The following is a 16,082-nucleotide window of genomic DNA, read 5'->3' on the forward strand; positions in this document are numbered from 1 at the left end:
GTGCAATATATATGACTATATATTATGATATATGTATTGTATATATTGTGCACAACTGTAAGTATATTTTGTCACTATTATCACTCGGTGTTCTCCGACAAGTAATATTTTATACTTTGACATTATTCCTGCTGGCAAATTTTTAAATCGGCTAACATTAATTACAATAAGAATTTATCAACGTCAACTTAGCATTTAAAAGGTAAATTTTTAATTTATATCAAATTAATTGTGCTTGCATTTGTATTCATAATCTATAGTTAAATATATGAAGTAATGTTATATTATATTGAACAATAATTAAACAATTAATTTTAATCAAGTTAAGCTCTTTCCTCTTAATGTCAATTTTTAAAAAGGTTTATCCCGTTTTTCTACAATTTTGACTGATTTTAAATCAATATTTAAAATGTACTCTTTGGCAATGTGTATGATGAAATTTTTTAAATTATTATATTGATAATATATTGGTGATGACGCACGAGTGTTCTTTATTTTATCTGAACTGTTTTACGAAATTTATTTCAACAATTTGAGATTATTTATTCAATTAAATTAGGAAAAATAATATCCCTTTAAAAATTTAATTTTTTATAAAAAAAAAAATTTTTTTAATTTTTAAAAATTTAATTTTTTATAAAAAAAAATAAACAAGTAATTCACTGCATTGAAAAAAAAAATATATTATTCCTACAAAAAAAAGTTTTCAATTTTTCAGTCGATTTGAACGTATACCTTAATTAATTATTAACAATTAGTATGAATCACTAAGTGAATTATTTGCAGTTATTTTTACAATTTTAATTACTGTATTAATAATATAACAATACTTTTATTAGTGACGCAACAATGTTCAATAGAATGACTAAGTAAAAATTATCATTAAGAATATTTTCAAGTTACATTAAATTAAAAATTATTAGTTTAATTAACTGTTCGGTTGTCGTACTTAAAATTTTCTTGATACTTCAACGATGTTTTATTCTTTGAATTTAGTTATATACATTTTATACCTGCATGTATTCTATTCGTGACTAAAGATTTTGATAATCAAGTGAGTAATTTTTGACTCATATTTAAACAATAAGAAATCACGCGATGTGTTTCAAGTTTATATTCATATTACATCCAACCTCGAATTACCTCAACTTTATTTTCTTTATGATCGATTCTGATCAGTGAATAAAATAATTATTAATGACATTTTCAACTATCGGTAACTAATTACTAAATTGATTCTTAACTGTAAATAAAACTATTGAAAGTATGACAATCGGTGACCTAAATTACCTGCTCGATTTAGATCTAAGATCGAATATTAATTAGTACGTATAATACATACCAATTGTTTATAGTGTATAACGTTCTGAAATAATCCGTGATTATTAATAATGACAAGGTGAGAAATTAATTTACAAAAATACTTTTCATTATCTAAAAATGATTACAATAATAAAAAGTTTGGAAAATCCAAAAGTGCACGACTCATAATGCTCATTTAATTATGAAAAAAAAAAAAAAAAAAAAAAAAAAAAAACAAGTCGTTCAAAATTAATTGCCGAAAAAACAGCTGTAGTAGGAAGGTACTGCACAAGGGCCCCTGGTGGAATAAAATGTACATAATATCTATAGATATAGATATATCACCATAAATGTTAATTTTACATGGATATATATAGATATACAATCTTGTAGTTTTCGTTTTTTATTAATTGCAATTAAACGACACTGAATTAATTAATCATTTGCATTCAGTGACCTTCAATCTTCGATTCGAATTTTTAAAAAAAAAATTTAACTCAAATAATGGATTTTTTCACAAGTTACAGTGTTTTCGGGTTTCACACATGACAGACAGGAAAATTTTTTGACCTATTTTGGTGTTTTTTTCCAATTCTATTGCAGTAAATCAATTTTTAAAAAGTATGAAATTAATCTCCATTAAATTATCTCGACAAAAGTATGCAAACTATCTTGATTCCGTGAACTAACAAGGCTATAATAATAAAAATAGCCGCCAAAATGAGGCGAAAAAAATTTTTCGATCGTAAAGCACTCTCTGATGCTTCGCATCATGAGTCGTGCAAAACTAATTGTACTCTTTAACCCTTTAATGTTCGGCCTTGAATCCCCACTCTTAATTCGAGTCATATGTCTTTTTCTTTAAGTGAGAGAGCTGTAGTATTTTTCGTAGAGAGTGGGCCAGAAAAGTAGTAGAAGGGGACGCATGGACACACTACTACAACTAAACCGTCTTTCACACAACCGCATAACGGACTATGATTGGCTCTCTCCCCCTAACAGCTCACACTGAGATTCATCGCGCTTCCAGAACATTAAAGGGTTAAAAAATTACCAACTATTTTGAAATAAATGTATTCGGATTATTAAATCATGAATTATTTCCTCATCAAATATTCTTCACAATCTTCTATTTTCCATGACCATCCAATTGCTTTAAAAAATAAATAAAAATTTAACCGAAATGAAATAAAGTTAATCATATACACCCTAAAAAAAATGACCTTATTGTTTCAAAACTAAAACAAGCAATGTAGGCTATAAAACCATTGATTATTTCTCCGAAATATTTTTCATACTCTTCTCAAGTGATAATTATTTACCATCCTGAAAAATGTACAAAAAAATTGACCTAGAATAAGATAAAAAAAAAAAATAATTTTGAAAGTCATCAAACCGCAAATTATCCAATTCATTGAACAATTAGACCTCAGAATCAGTAATTGAATTAACACAATATTTTATCAGGGTCAGTGTAAATTAAACATAACACAACATAACTTAAATTAATCTCAAGCCACCACGTCAATCAGCATAATGTAGTATCATAACGTGTACATCAAGAGCATTGTATCATCAGTAAATCGTCTACGTGGTGTCACTCGCGTTAACCCACGTATCCTCGCAATATGCATTGTACATACATCAGCAGCCTATACTGTCCCCTACACATTAAAAAAAAATTACGTTTCAGTACATACATTGCATTTACATATTTACTTACATACACAAATACTTTGAAAGTTTACTTACATATATGCTCCAGTGAATTAATACCACCCATGTATGAATCAACATACACAGCTGTCCATGTCATTTCTTCTTTTATACGCATGCGCGTAGTAACATACACGTACATGGTACATGCATCAATACAGTTCCATACATACACATTAATAATATACCATTCAATATATGTATATGTCCAACCACCTACTCTGTAATCTACAATACATGACCCCAACATTGATGTTGCGTTTTAGTATAGTTGATCAAATAAAAATCTATGGATGTATTATGTTCTTTATATTATTATTATTATTATTATTATTTTATATTTAAGTATTTGTTAGATTATTCGGTAGATGTAAATGTAACCGTACAGGTTACAAAGCTGATCTTGACGCTGATGGTATTGGTGGTAGTCTGCTATTGGTAGTATGGGTTGGAAGAAATGAACTAGTGGTAGTGTCTGTAGGTGTGGGCTGAATTTCCTCGTGGTAGTGGTTGGCTCAGCGAGTTCTCGGCGATACGAGTGTTAGTCGACTGTTACACTCAGTCTTTACCAGGTTGCGTCTCAGTGAGTGCCCAGTCGTCAGTTAGTAGTTGCACAATGGCGCGTACGGTTGGTGCTGCTTACACGTCATTATTAATTTCGTATTGTCTGTGTCGTCGTTGTTTCTAAGCGGAGATCGGCTTAAGGCCTCTTAGGCTTTAACTGTTCCCCGATTACGAATTATTCGTATAATATATGATATAATAATTCATCATCAAAGTGATTATTATATTATTATTAAATTGGAAATATTTAACCGCATTTTATTACGGCTATATATATCTATATATATATTATAACGCTATAAGTAATCAATATCCGCTGAAGAAATCACGACAATATTTTTTTCATCACCGGATTCATCCGGTTTGACATTGACAATTACGATAAATATTATTATACGAAATATTGTTGTTACATTACGGTAACAATAATTACGTATATTATTTCAATTTGAAGAATAAAAAGAAAAGATTTAATGAGACTTTTTTTACTTAAAAAAACTAAGGTAATTTTATATTATTATATGGATTAGTTATTATTATTATTGTTATTATAATATTTAAAAATGATTAAAAGTGTCAAAGATTGAAGTGCAAAGTGCAGTGGTTGATGTTGTTATATATCAATGTTAATTTATATATTTATATTTCTTCAGTAAATTATCTTAATTTATTTATTTGTTTATTTAAAAGTGGCTGGTTTAAAAAATATAATAAATATTTATCGAATATGTTGAATTTTATTCGAAAGCGCTTTCACAATGGTAACAACATTAACTACTTGTTCTTCATATCAATGCAACTTCAACTAGGTGTTTGGTGTGTGCTTTCTCCGGTTTTATTTATAAAAAACTAAAATAACCATTAACAAGATTTCTTCCGTTTACAATAATGATTATGATAATAAATTACTCGTTTTTATGCACCCTAGATATTTCAAGGGTGTCACGCGTCATGTCGTGCGAGGTAGAATAAAAGTTTTTGGTATAATTGGAAAAATAATGGCTGAAATGAGTGAAGTAATTTGAATGAATTTTATTTGCTGGACTTCGGCCATTTTGACCTTAACGAAGGATATCTGGCCAAGCTATCCGGTCGTAACATCACTAACATTCAAGAAACAACTAAGCTTATTTCATCATACCAATACATTTATACTCATCAACGTTTCTGTACGACTCTGATATGTACTCTGATAGGAGTTTAGTCTTGATCAATACATCCATGAAATAGTTAAACTATTTCACGTTTTTTAGCTTTTTGTAGCTTTACGCGTACAATTTCGACACTTTATTACAAATAATGTGTACAAATATCTGTACATACTTGAATATTTATGAGCTGTTGTGAACCGAGTCTACGGCATGCATCATATTTGTAATTTGAGTAGTTTTCTTTGATGATATACTGATCAATATCATTGAGCCTTGTATGTCTTCAAGGTTTTGTTGTTGACGAAATAGTCAAGAAGCTACTTAACTGCTGTGATATCTTACAGTTTACTAATTATCAGATTTTTATTTATCTTCAACTTGATTTTCAAATATTCAGATTTTAATCGATTGAAATATTTTAATACTTCAATAATGTGTGAAGCCATTTTATGCAGTCCGTATTGGTCATGCGTAATTGTAAAATCATGCGCGGAAGAAACCGCGGAACTGTTGATAAATTTGAATTTAGATACTATTTATTATTGTAAATAGAGATAATATTTAGTTATGAATGTTATTGAATGAATTTGATAATGCGATATTTTGAATGGTAGGAACATTGAAGCACCTTCCAGATACCCCTGACCTTAAAGATCTCCCACCATCGGTTGTCCGGTTTGTAATTACACAACTGTATTATAGACATTAATGTCGAAACCAAGTCACTGTTGTGCTGAAATCACGTTGTCTGAATCACAACTGTTTAAAAAAAAATTAACATTTTTTTGTATTTTATATTTATATATTTACGATAAGTCCACCATATAACAATATACATACATTTATATACATATACATACCGCATATATTGTATTGTACACAACGTAGATATATGTACATAATTGACATTATAAGTCGTGTATTTTTTTTATCTTTTTAATCGGTGATTATACACATTATATTTTTTCAATGTCGTAATCCCGGGATTCCTTTGTTTGTTTCATTAGTATATCCTAATTGTTACTCACCGATTAATAAAATTTATTAATATTTAAATATACTAATAAATAATTTTTTATATTTTTCAGAATAATAAATCAGGGTAATTTGGTGATTCATTAAGTTCATCAGGTCAAAATTAAATAATTCCGTCCACGGGAATAAACAATTACCACGACGAAATCAAGTCCCACCTATTTATAAAATTAAATAATAAAACAGTGATAATTAATAATTATAATAGGAGTAATGATAGTAATAAAATAAAATTATAACTTGTTACTGCAGTTACCTGAAGAATATATAAAAAAAATGAAAGCAGCGCTTCGGTAAATAATTATTCGACCACACAATCGATAATAAACACGTGGTTGTTAAGTTTTACGTAAAGTGTAAAAATAATTAACATTCATATAAATGTTTGTATAATGAGTGAATACTGATACGCAACTGGTTGGTCGGTTTGTAATAAAGATAGAATATTACAAACAGAGTTAATAATAACGAATTAACAATTAAGAGAGAATAAAAAAACTGAGTAGAAGAAAAATAATAATAAACACCAGTAAAGTGTTCCAATTTAACGAAGGTCATCGTTGTTGTAAGCCATTGCAACTCACTACTACTTGTCTCAGTGGTGTTGTAGCAAACGGTAATTACGGTGGGACATAGACAAGAAAGGATTGTTTGTTATTTTAATATACAAGAGTGTAATTCAGTGTCTAAGAAGAGGTCCATTTGTTGGATTCTAAGTGTGTGTGCGTGTGTGTGCCTAAAAACGGAGGATAAAATCCGTGTGCTCGCGCAATATGAGATTGGCCAATCGTCAGCATCCGCTGAATTTAACAGTGACGCGAATCAACAATGGCAAGTTCCTGGTTAATCCAAATGGACATCAAGAAGTCAATCAGCCGAATTGTAATGATAACCAAGAGCCGGCACCGGTGTCCCCAGTTGTATTTCCAAGCTGTGAATTTGTACCGACGACTCAGCATGGTCCCACGATACTTGGTGACAGATTTTTACTTGTCGGACCGGCTGAGGGCAGTGCTCTTTACCGGTGTGTTGATGTTCAAACTGGTCAACAACTCGTTGCCAAGGTAAACATTTATTTATTATTGTCATTATTTCTATGCTATTATTTTGTTATAATGAGTATAAATGATTTTTAATAACAGTGAAGAAGAAGATGATGATGATGATGATAATAATGATAATTAAATTTCTATTGCAAATGTATTCTCATGTTCATGGTAGATACTATTCTTACACAGTTTAACGTCGTTATTAACGTTTTACAATCAACGCGCGTTATACAATGAAAGTTACATCAGCATCCCGCGCGAGCAAACACAAGGACTGTGTATTATAACACGTCTCTTTTAATACGTGTATGTACAAGAGATGTATATATTCATTTTATTCATAATCGTACACTCGCAACCAGGGGCGTTGAATTCAATTGACGATTACGTCCTCTCTGGATGCTTTCGTAAGCCCCAGATCCGTTCCTCGACAACATCATAATCGTCATCACCATCATTATAATCTTTGACAATTGAATTTCAAAGTCAAAGTCTAATTATCCATTTAATTACATTACAAACCGGTTACTCATATTTATATTCTTCTATAGTTCTCAGTGTATACTATATTTATGTATTACGTATTTCGTTTGACACAAAAAAGGACCTTAATAATTAAGTTACCTTGGCATGTTTAGCAATTGTTAATTAATAACTAACAAGGTGATTTATTGAATTATTATTTTATAATTTTTCTAGCAACTCACGGCAAGTGACAAAGGTGGCGAGGCACTTTTGCAAGCTCATATGAGACTGGAAGGCACAGGAGCGGCAAGTGCTGTCGCTGGGATAGTTGATGCTGGTCGTGATAAAAAATATTTACTACTAGAGGGTCATCACGGTGATCTCCATGCATATGTGAGGGCAAGACGGCGACTACGCGAGCCTGAGGCGAGACGGCTTTTTAGGCAAGTCTCCAAGGCTGTTGCTACGTGCCACGAGAATGGTGTCGTGCTCAGGGATCTCAAACTCAGGAAATTCGTCTTTGCTGATGAAGCGAGGTTAATTTCATTTTTTATTCTGATTTAATGATTTAATTTTTAATTTCAGCTGGAGATAAATAAAAAAAAAATTAATAATAATGATAAAATAAAATAAAACGAGAATGAAAATAATTTCGACGAACATAATATAACGGGAAGAGAATACTTGTCTCTAGTCAGTGACTAGTCTGTCTTGGTCATGGGAAAATCCGTGACAAGGTTGAAGAGCAAGGCAGGCGCTGTTGGGTGTGTGTAATTGAACTCTAAAGTCTAGGTGGATTGAAGCAGGCGGCCAGGCATATAGGCACATAGCGTAGCATAACTTAAAGCCTACACTCATACACATACATACATACATAAGGTTCTTCACGATAGTTGTCATCGTAGATGTACAAAGCCGCTGCCACAGGCCAAGCCCGGGAACCGGCTCGCATGCATTTCTGTTGGCCAATCGTGCCGCTCGCATTCTTGCGGCTTGAGTATATAATACACGGAGCCCGGGCGCGTTGCATATGCTGTTGCTGTTGCTGCTGCTGGTGGTGATGCCGGCTCTTGCACATGAACGAACAGAATGGATCATGAATAAAAGGAATGAGCAGAGATAAAGAAAACGACGTATGTACGTGCATGAGAGATATAGATAGAATTATAACGAAACGTTTAATAGAGATGGTGATATTGAACGAGAGACGGATGAGTGGGAGCAAAAGAGCGAAAATATATTAAATGTAATAATGTAAGAGACGAGAAGAAGGAAGGGGCACGTGTTGCAAGTCAGAAAAGCATATTGGTTCATCGACTGGAGGGTTTTGAAACCACCTTCGTATATATAATTAACAAACGTGTGGCTGTTTTACTGGCCGTGCCCTGCTAGCCCGAGGGTTCCTTTCCCTCTTTATTTCTCTGTCTTTCTCATTTTTATTTTTACCACAATCTAATTTATCCTCCATAATATTCAGTTTTTCTTATCATATCCGTTTTTACTTTAGTTAGAGTTCACGACTTTTCAAGTGCTTGCTTTGTTTATCATTTTAAATTTCTCTTACTCTTACTTAACTATAAAGGCATCTTTGAGTATGCTCACGACTTACACGCATACCTCGTACTTTCAAAGCGCCACGCGGATACATCGGGCGTCGAACTCAGACGCCCGGATTTAGCACAGTGTCCAACAACGCTCTGTATCCGACTTTGGTTGTCTTTCACTAAAAATTAACTTTCTTTACTTTTTTTTTATTTTAAACGAGTTATTCAATTTTATTATTCATCCATTCATTTTATTTATTTATGGTGATATACCTACAGAAACTTGAAACTTTGCCTGTTTTCAGGGATAAAAAAAAATATTTTTCTTCTCTATTGTTCTGGTGTTAATTGAGATATTTGGTAACTGTTTCTTTAGATCGGTACAATTTATTTATCTAATTATCCGTAATTAGGCTTCTTTTAGACTACCGTTATTTTTTATGTTGTGTTTGATTGCACTAACATCTGTCATTAAGCAATAGTTGGAAAAAAGCCCAATTATTAACAATTAAACAAATAGAGATATCCAATTTAAAGAAATAAAAATAAAAACAAGAGTTTAATATTTAGAAGTAATTAAAACAATAATCACATAAATATTAGTGAATAAATGTCTATAATTAAAATGTAGCCTTGTTGATGTCCTCCTTTACGTACTCTTTCTATTCCTAATTCTCTCGACATTCTCGTCGTTTGTTAGTTGAGTTTCCAATCGACAGCGATTGGTCATCACGCGGGTATTTCACAAGAGCCGTTGATCTCAACAAGACTTGCGCTTGAATTTTTATTAAAGGTTCTTGAACCCGTTAAAACAACCGGGAGTGAAAGTTTTCGAAGAAAGCAGATGTCAACGACCCACCTCTTTTCCTTTTTCTCTTTCTATTTCTCTCTCCCAAACGTTCTCTCGCTCTCATTTTCTTGAATCTTGTTCTTTTATTTTCTATTTTATTCTATTATGGCTAACCGGACACATTTTAATTTTTCTTCGTATCACCTACATGCGTGAGTAAAGGCGTGTATTACTATGTGCCACGATCTGAAATATCAATCGATCTTGTGAATAACAAGGCATTTAAGTTAAACACATAAATACATATATTGAAACACACATACAGAGAAAATATATTTATATGCACGTGTACCAACAAAGTCACGGCATAAAAGTCGTGAGGACCAAATCAAAAACGTGTTGTAATCGGCGATGGGCCAAGCTCTTGTTATTACCCAATCATACATACACTCGAGGCTATATTACGCGTACTCTCACATTACTTTTATACATACTTTACTCTTATATACTTCCGTATTACTTGTATGTGCATATTCACATGAATATAAATATATACACATATATACAAATAAATAAATTGACATTAGGTATAAATCTCAATATAAGTTAAGTGAGACAGTATTATTATAAGCAAAGACTTGATTGAGGTGCCTCGAGGTATTAAACCCTCTAGCATCGGGCTTTCGCTACCATTACTTATTATATTATATTATATTATACTATTATACATTAACCAACGTAACTTACACTTAACAAACCAGCAACACAGAGTGTTAGCCATAAAGCCTCGTTGTTGGTTGTTACTGTCTTTCGTCTACAACTCTTATCCACCAACGGTTTACCAATGCTACGTTTATGCCGATGTCTCAATCGTCAAAGACTCTTGCTAAATTGAATGTCTTACAGTCACGCGGCTAACGTAAACTATGTATGTATAGAGACAAGACTTGCTTGCTTACTTGCTTAGCTGTCGTGTTGAGTAAACGGTACGCGTATCTCTCTTTTGTGCTTTGCAATACTCTGACATCAAGTCACGGAGATAACCCACAGGCTTACAATCATTCTCGTTTTATTTTTTCTTTAATTTCATCTATTTATATTAATTTTACTGATTTATTAATGTTATTTTAATTATTTGCAGGACACGATTACGGCTGGAAAGCTTGGAAGACGCAGTGATTGTTGATGACGATGATGATAAATTAACAGATCGCCGCGGATGTCCAGCTTATGTAGCGCCAGAAGTTCTACGTTCAGGGCGAGCTTACTCAGGCAAAGCTGCGGATATCTGGTCACTGGGTGTATTACTTTACACAATGTTAGTTGGTCGTTATCCATTCAATGACGCAGAGCATGCGTCGCTTTTTGCTAAAATATCAAGAGGACTGTTCAGCGTACCAGATCTATTTAGCGCACGTGCACGGTGCCTGATCCAAGCTATATTGAGGCGAGAACCTTCAGAAAGGCCAGACGCACCGGATTTACTAAGGCATCCGTGGTTATCGAAACCATTGTTAAGTTCTTCGCATATCACCGGTAAAATGTCTAACCACGATCAGATCGTTCCTGACAACCAGACCAATCGTTCTCAAGACTGATTTCGTGAATATTATATTCCAATAATTGCGTACATTTTACGATAATCATCTATAATTATTGTCATTTCAGAATTTTCTGTTAATTCTTTTTTTTTTTTTTAATTTGATTATTTTTTCTTTGGTTAAATCCTTGATAAAATAATTTTTATTTCTGTTGATTTTTTTTTCTCTATAGTTAAATTATTCATGCGTATGCTTTTTTCTTGTTAATTAGCATTCGTAATTAAAATTGTGCATTCACACCTGATTGTACAGTAACACCAATGTTCATTTGTTATTTTTATTTGTTTTTTTTTTTTTTTTTTTTTTAAATTATTACATTTACTGAACGCAAATCCATTCTTCCGTACCTTCGGGTAAAAATGCCAGGCGTGTTCCAGATTAAAGTCTGTGTACACATCGTGATTGCAGAAGAAAAATAACTTAAAGATTAGATACTTTAAATGAGATAAACATTTAATAAATTGTTGCTTAAGGGCTCCCAAGTGATAAAATCAAATCTTACATAAATATTCATTCATTTTTATGCCATAAATTTGTTATTTTAAATCATTGTATGTATATTTAATAATAATATTTAACTGGTATATGATATCAATTATTTTGAGAAAAAATTTTTCAAGTATGGAAAATATTTTTCATAAATTTCAGAATATTAAATTTTTTTCTTTGTTTTTTTACTATTCGTAGAACTCTTAATTGATTTTTAGTTGATATTTAAGAACAAGTGTATGTAATCTTCAATGAAGTCTGTAACTGTAAAAATACTACCCTTCCTCTTCATTATTATTAATAATAATATTATTATCATTACTTTCATCAGTACTATTATTATTGTTATAATTAATATTATTTTTTTACTCCAAATTTTTGGAGTATACGGCTGAATATTATTATAACAATGCTTTCGTCGTTGAAGATAAAAATGTGTATCATACAAATATTTAACTTCATTTAATTAAATTTAATGTCTTAAAGTTATAGAACGATAAAACAAGTGATGTAAATAACTAGGTAGTTAATAAGTGAACGTATGTGAAACATAAAAAAAAACAAATATATGAAACATATACAATAATTTTCTTTTTATTTTATTTTTCTATCAATTGCTTATTAAAAATTGATTTGTTCAACTATTTTAAATTTTCTTAGATTTTATTTTAATTTTTTCATTAAAAATCGAAGAATCTAGTTTATATCTAATGCCATTCAAAGAATAGACAAGTTGTGCCATCTAACAGCGTTGATTACTATTCAAACTGATAGTAATTAATTTTGAAATTTTTTAAATAAACTAGTTTGTTTTTCAAGAAAATCAAAAATTATATTAAATAAAATTAATTTATCAAGAAACATTGCTACGAGAGAGTTCGAGAAGAGCCGGTGACCCGTTTTAGTTCATTAATTACTTTTATTTAAACTAATAAGCTTAATATGATAAATTCCTTAAAGTCACGGGAGCTCGTATTTGAAATAAAAAAAAAACTTTATTATTTTAAACATTTATAATTACAAAATCATAATAAATTTATACCTATCATTGCTAAAATGATTTAAATCTATATTATGAATTTTACATAAATTAAAATTTTTTATGCAAATTTTTACTTTTATTAACTGCAAAAAGTTAAGTGAATTGATTTCTTCTTGAATTATGCGTAGCTGTTAACTTCCTTGAGTCTTTGATATTTAGGCGCAAAATTCTCACTAACATCTTGGATCATTGTTGAAACGAGCCTCTTTAAATCATATTTGTGCGACCATCCCCAATCATTACGAGCTTCCGAGTCATCAAATACTTGCGGCCATGATTCAGCTGTGAATAAAAAACATTTTTTATTAAATTATTTTTATAGTTTAAAATTTTACTTTGAATCTCATGAAGTAATTTGAGTTTAAAATAAACGGAAAAAAAAATATTTTATTTGATAAAAAGTATCTGGTTAATTCTGTCTAAATTTTGAAATCAACTTTCCAACTAGCAATTTTTTGAATCGAGAAAGCTAGATAAATGGCTTTGGAGCTAAAAACGTCCATATCTTTTGTGATATTTCCGGCTTGAGCTATTGCGAAAAAATATTCTAAGGTCGCATAATGGTTAAAAAAATTTTAGTATTAACTTTCATATATTTTTGTAACCTTCAACTCAGTCTCTTATAACAATTATTGACAATCTCAACCTGTGCAAAAGTTTGCAACAGTTACCGATGTTTAAATTAAAAAAAAAAAAATATAAATAAATAAATGTCTTTCTGTTTTTTATAAGTCTTTGCAGTTTTATATTCTTAAAAAATTAGATATTTTTTATAAAAAAATTAGAAATTGCTTATTTTTATTTCAAATCATCAATATTCAAATTCTATTTAAAAAAAAAAAAAGAAAGAAAAAAACTTTATAGTGATTTAATTATTAAATAAAATAAATACCTATCAATTGCCGTGAATCCGGTTTATATGAAATTTCAAGATCAGGAATATGTTTACGTAGTTCATTAAACAACTCCTCCGGTGTAAAACTCATTGCAGTTACATTATAAGTTCGCTTTTTCAGCATCTCATCAGGAACGTTGAGGAATTGGAACAAAGAGTTCAAGCAATCGTCAATATACATCATCGGTAATTTCGTATAAGGTTCTAAGTAGCATTCATACCTTTTAGTCATCAACCCTTCATGGAAAACTGCAACTGCATAATCTAAAAAAAATAAATAAATAATTCATCTTTAATCTTAAAAAATATAATACTGAAATTAGCAAACATCTAAGAATTTTTTTATTAATTAAATTAGAACTAAAAAAATATTTTTAAAAAATTGTACTTATAGTTTTTCAAATCTTCTAGATGTGGAATTTTTCTTTTTATTTTTTTATAATAATTTTTTTGAGTAAGAAAAATAATACTGAGTGTCAGATGTTTATTAATTTAATTTTCATATCAAAAATTTGGAATAAAAAAAAGTAGAATTCTTGTCAGATGCAAAAAATAATTTAACATATATGTGAAGCAAATTCATTTAAATGAATAATTTATTCTGTTACTTTAATCTAGAAAATAGTTCATGGATCGTAGAATAAACAAGACAATCTCACGCTTGCAAGCTCTCAAATTTCAAGATTGATTACCTCATTATGCAATTGTACCAACAAAACCGCTATTGCTATTGCTGTTTAGATTTATGTCCTAGTTGTTTCTTTTTGCACAATAATTCTTTTTTAAAGTAAAATTTATTTAAAATATTTATGACTTTATTTTTTTACCTGTAGTACCACCGCCAGGGGGGTCGCTGCTAATCACACCTGGGAATCTCAAACAGCGAAAATCAAGGCCAAATCTGTGATGGTAATATTCACCAAGAAGTTCAGCATGTACTTTACTGACCCCATAAATTGTTCTTGGTCGTTGCACAGTTGTGTTAGGCGTAGGATTGCGTGGCGAGTCAGGACCAAAAGCTCCGATTGTTGAGGGTACAAATATTTTTAAGTTATACTGCTTAGCCAATTCCATCACATTGTGCATCCCTGTGTGGTTGTAAATATTTACATTTACATTGAAAAATAAAAGTCATGATATTTGTATTTTCTTTTTAATTTAAGAAAGCAAGTTAATGAATTATAATAAAAGTTTCCGTCACAAAATTACACTCCAACGCGCTCGAAATCGTCTTTGTTATTTAACTTTCACTTTGACTTTCTAAACAACAAGCTAATTTTATTTTTTTTTTTTTTTTTCAAGTTACTTTGGACTTTGATGATAATAAAATAGAGATAATTAAAATTTTATGCAAATCATGCTATTAATAATATATATTCAAAAAATTATAATAAGGAAAAAACAAAGTTTTTCTTACCTTCAATATTGACACGCACAGCTAATGGGACATTTTGCTCCCCAACAGCACTTAGAAGTGCGCTGAAATGTATTAGCCAATCGATTTGATGATTGACGACTATTTTCTGCAACCCTTTGAAATCTAAAATATCTGCGAAAATAAATGGCCCGTTTGATAAAGATTCATTTGACGGTTTTATTATGTCTGATAGGATAACATTTTCGTTGCCATAATTTTTGCGTAGCAGTTTTGCGCATTCTGTTCCTAATTGTCCTAATCCACCTGCAATTAAAAAAAAATTATACTTGTTTTATTATTTTAATTTAATTTATAAATAATAATAATCTTTTTACCTGTTATTAAAATTCGTGGCGGTTTATCAGAACTCCTAATGTCTTTTTTAAAAACTTCACTTGTTTTAATTCCGCGTAAAGAAATATTGATCTGAGATTTTAATTTCAGAAATTTTCTACTAAACATTGTTAATTAAAAAAAGATTTTTGGTAGGTTGGTGGGTCTGCTTTAGTTTTTAGAGTTCAATGGATTATGAATAACGGTTTGCTAAAAGAAACGACAAAATGGAGATAAATTATTCTATAGTATTGATTGTTGATCGGTTTACGGTCTAGCAACTACTGCTCACTCCAGGTACAGCTCAGTTTAATACAATATGATATGATCGTACGGTACTCCTATTAGATAGGAATTTGGAAAACCAGTTTCGATGGAGAGAGGGCAACATCGAATGGGAGATCTTTGGTTTATACCTGTTTTAGTCCAGACATGTAAATTATAAAAAAAAGTACCGATGCAATAATTTATTACCACTAGAGAATATTTATAAAGATTCATTTACTAAAAAATTATTACCCGATGAAAAAAGTTTTTGTCTAATTATATATGATCATATATAATTATATATAATCATATATGAAATCATATATAGTCATACATGATTATATATAGGGTCATATATAATTATATATAAGCCTATACATAATTAGATCTGATCAGATCTGATCATATATAAATCTATATAT

The 16,082-nt window shown here is 30.3% G+C and overlaps 2 protein-coding genes across 3 annotated transcripts; one reads left to right on the plus strand and one right to left on the minus strand.

Moving 5' to 3' along the window:
* Positions 1-78: 78 nt before the first annotated feature.
* On the plus strand, positions 79-12,292 carry LOC123263777 (tribbles homolog 2-like). Of its 2 annotated transcripts, none has more exons than XM_044726747.1 (4): positions 79-202; positions 5,822-6,832; positions 7,517-7,818; positions 10,758-12,292. In XM_044726747.1, exons 2-4 carry the CDS (start codon positions 6,542-6,544, stop codon positions 11,212-11,214), a joined length of 1,050 nt encoding a protein of 349 aa, XP_044582682.1. In that variant the 5' UTR covers positions 79-202; positions 5,822-6,541; the 3' UTR covers positions 11,215-12,292. The 2 variants fall into 2 exon arrangements, with proteins under 2 accessions (XP_044582682.1, XP_044582681.1); XM_044726746.1 differs by lacking the exon at positions 79-202 and adding an exon at positions 3,562-4,085.
* Positions 12,293-12,789: 497 nt separating this feature from the next.
* On the minus strand, positions 12,790-15,715 carry LOC123263784 (L-threonine 3-dehydrogenase, mitochondrial). Its single transcript, XM_044726753.1, has 5 exons — positions 15,396-15,715; positions 15,061-15,324; positions 14,471-14,731; positions 13,641-13,907; positions 12,790-13,030 (listed from the first exon to the last, which is right to left on the minus strand). Exons 1-5 carry the CDS (start codon positions 15,520-15,522, stop codon positions 12,867-12,869), a joined length of 1,083 nt encoding a protein of 360 aa, XP_044582688.1. The 5' UTR covers positions 15,523-15,715; the 3' UTR covers positions 12,790-12,866.
* Between the last annotated feature and the right edge of the window lie 367 nt (positions 15,716-16,082).

This window comes from Cotesia glomerata, linkage group LG4 (assembly GCF_020080835.1).
Source record: "Cotesia glomerata isolate CgM1 linkage group LG4, MPM_Cglom_v2.3, whole genome shotgun sequence".
Taxonomy (NCBI): domain Eukaryota; kingdom Metazoa; phylum Arthropoda; class Insecta; order Hymenoptera; family Braconidae; genus Cotesia; species Cotesia glomerata.

What these genes read in the sequence shown, in the direction of transcription:
- LOC123263777 (XM_044726747.1), top strand. Translation starts at nt 6,542, where the DNA reads ATGAGATTGGCCAATCGTCAGCATCCGCTGAATTTAACAGTGACGCGA. An exon ending in GTCAACAACTCGTTGCCAAG is followed by an intron (nt 6,833 to 7,516) that starts GTAAACATTTAT and finishes TAATTTTTCTAG; the next exon opens with CAACTCACGGCAAGTGACAA. An exon ending in GTCTTTGCTGATGAAGCGAG is followed by an intron (nt 7,819 to 10,757) that starts GTTAATTTCATT and finishes AATTATTTGCAG; the next exon opens with GACACGATTACGGCTGGAAA.
- LOC123263784 (XM_044726753.1), bottom strand. Translation starts at nt 15,522, where the DNA reads ATGTTTAGTAGAAAATTTCTGAAATTAAAATCTCAGATCAATATTTCT. An exon ending in TGTGCGTGTCAATATTGAAG is followed by an intron (nt 14,732 to 15,060) that starts GTAAGAAAAACT and finishes ACAACCACACAG; the next exon opens with GGATGCACAATGTGATGGAA. An exon ending in CCCTGGCGGTGGTACTACAG is followed by an intron (nt 13,908 to 14,470) that starts GTAAAAAAATAA and finishes TATTTTTTTTAG; the next exon opens with ATTATGCAGTTGCAGTTTTC.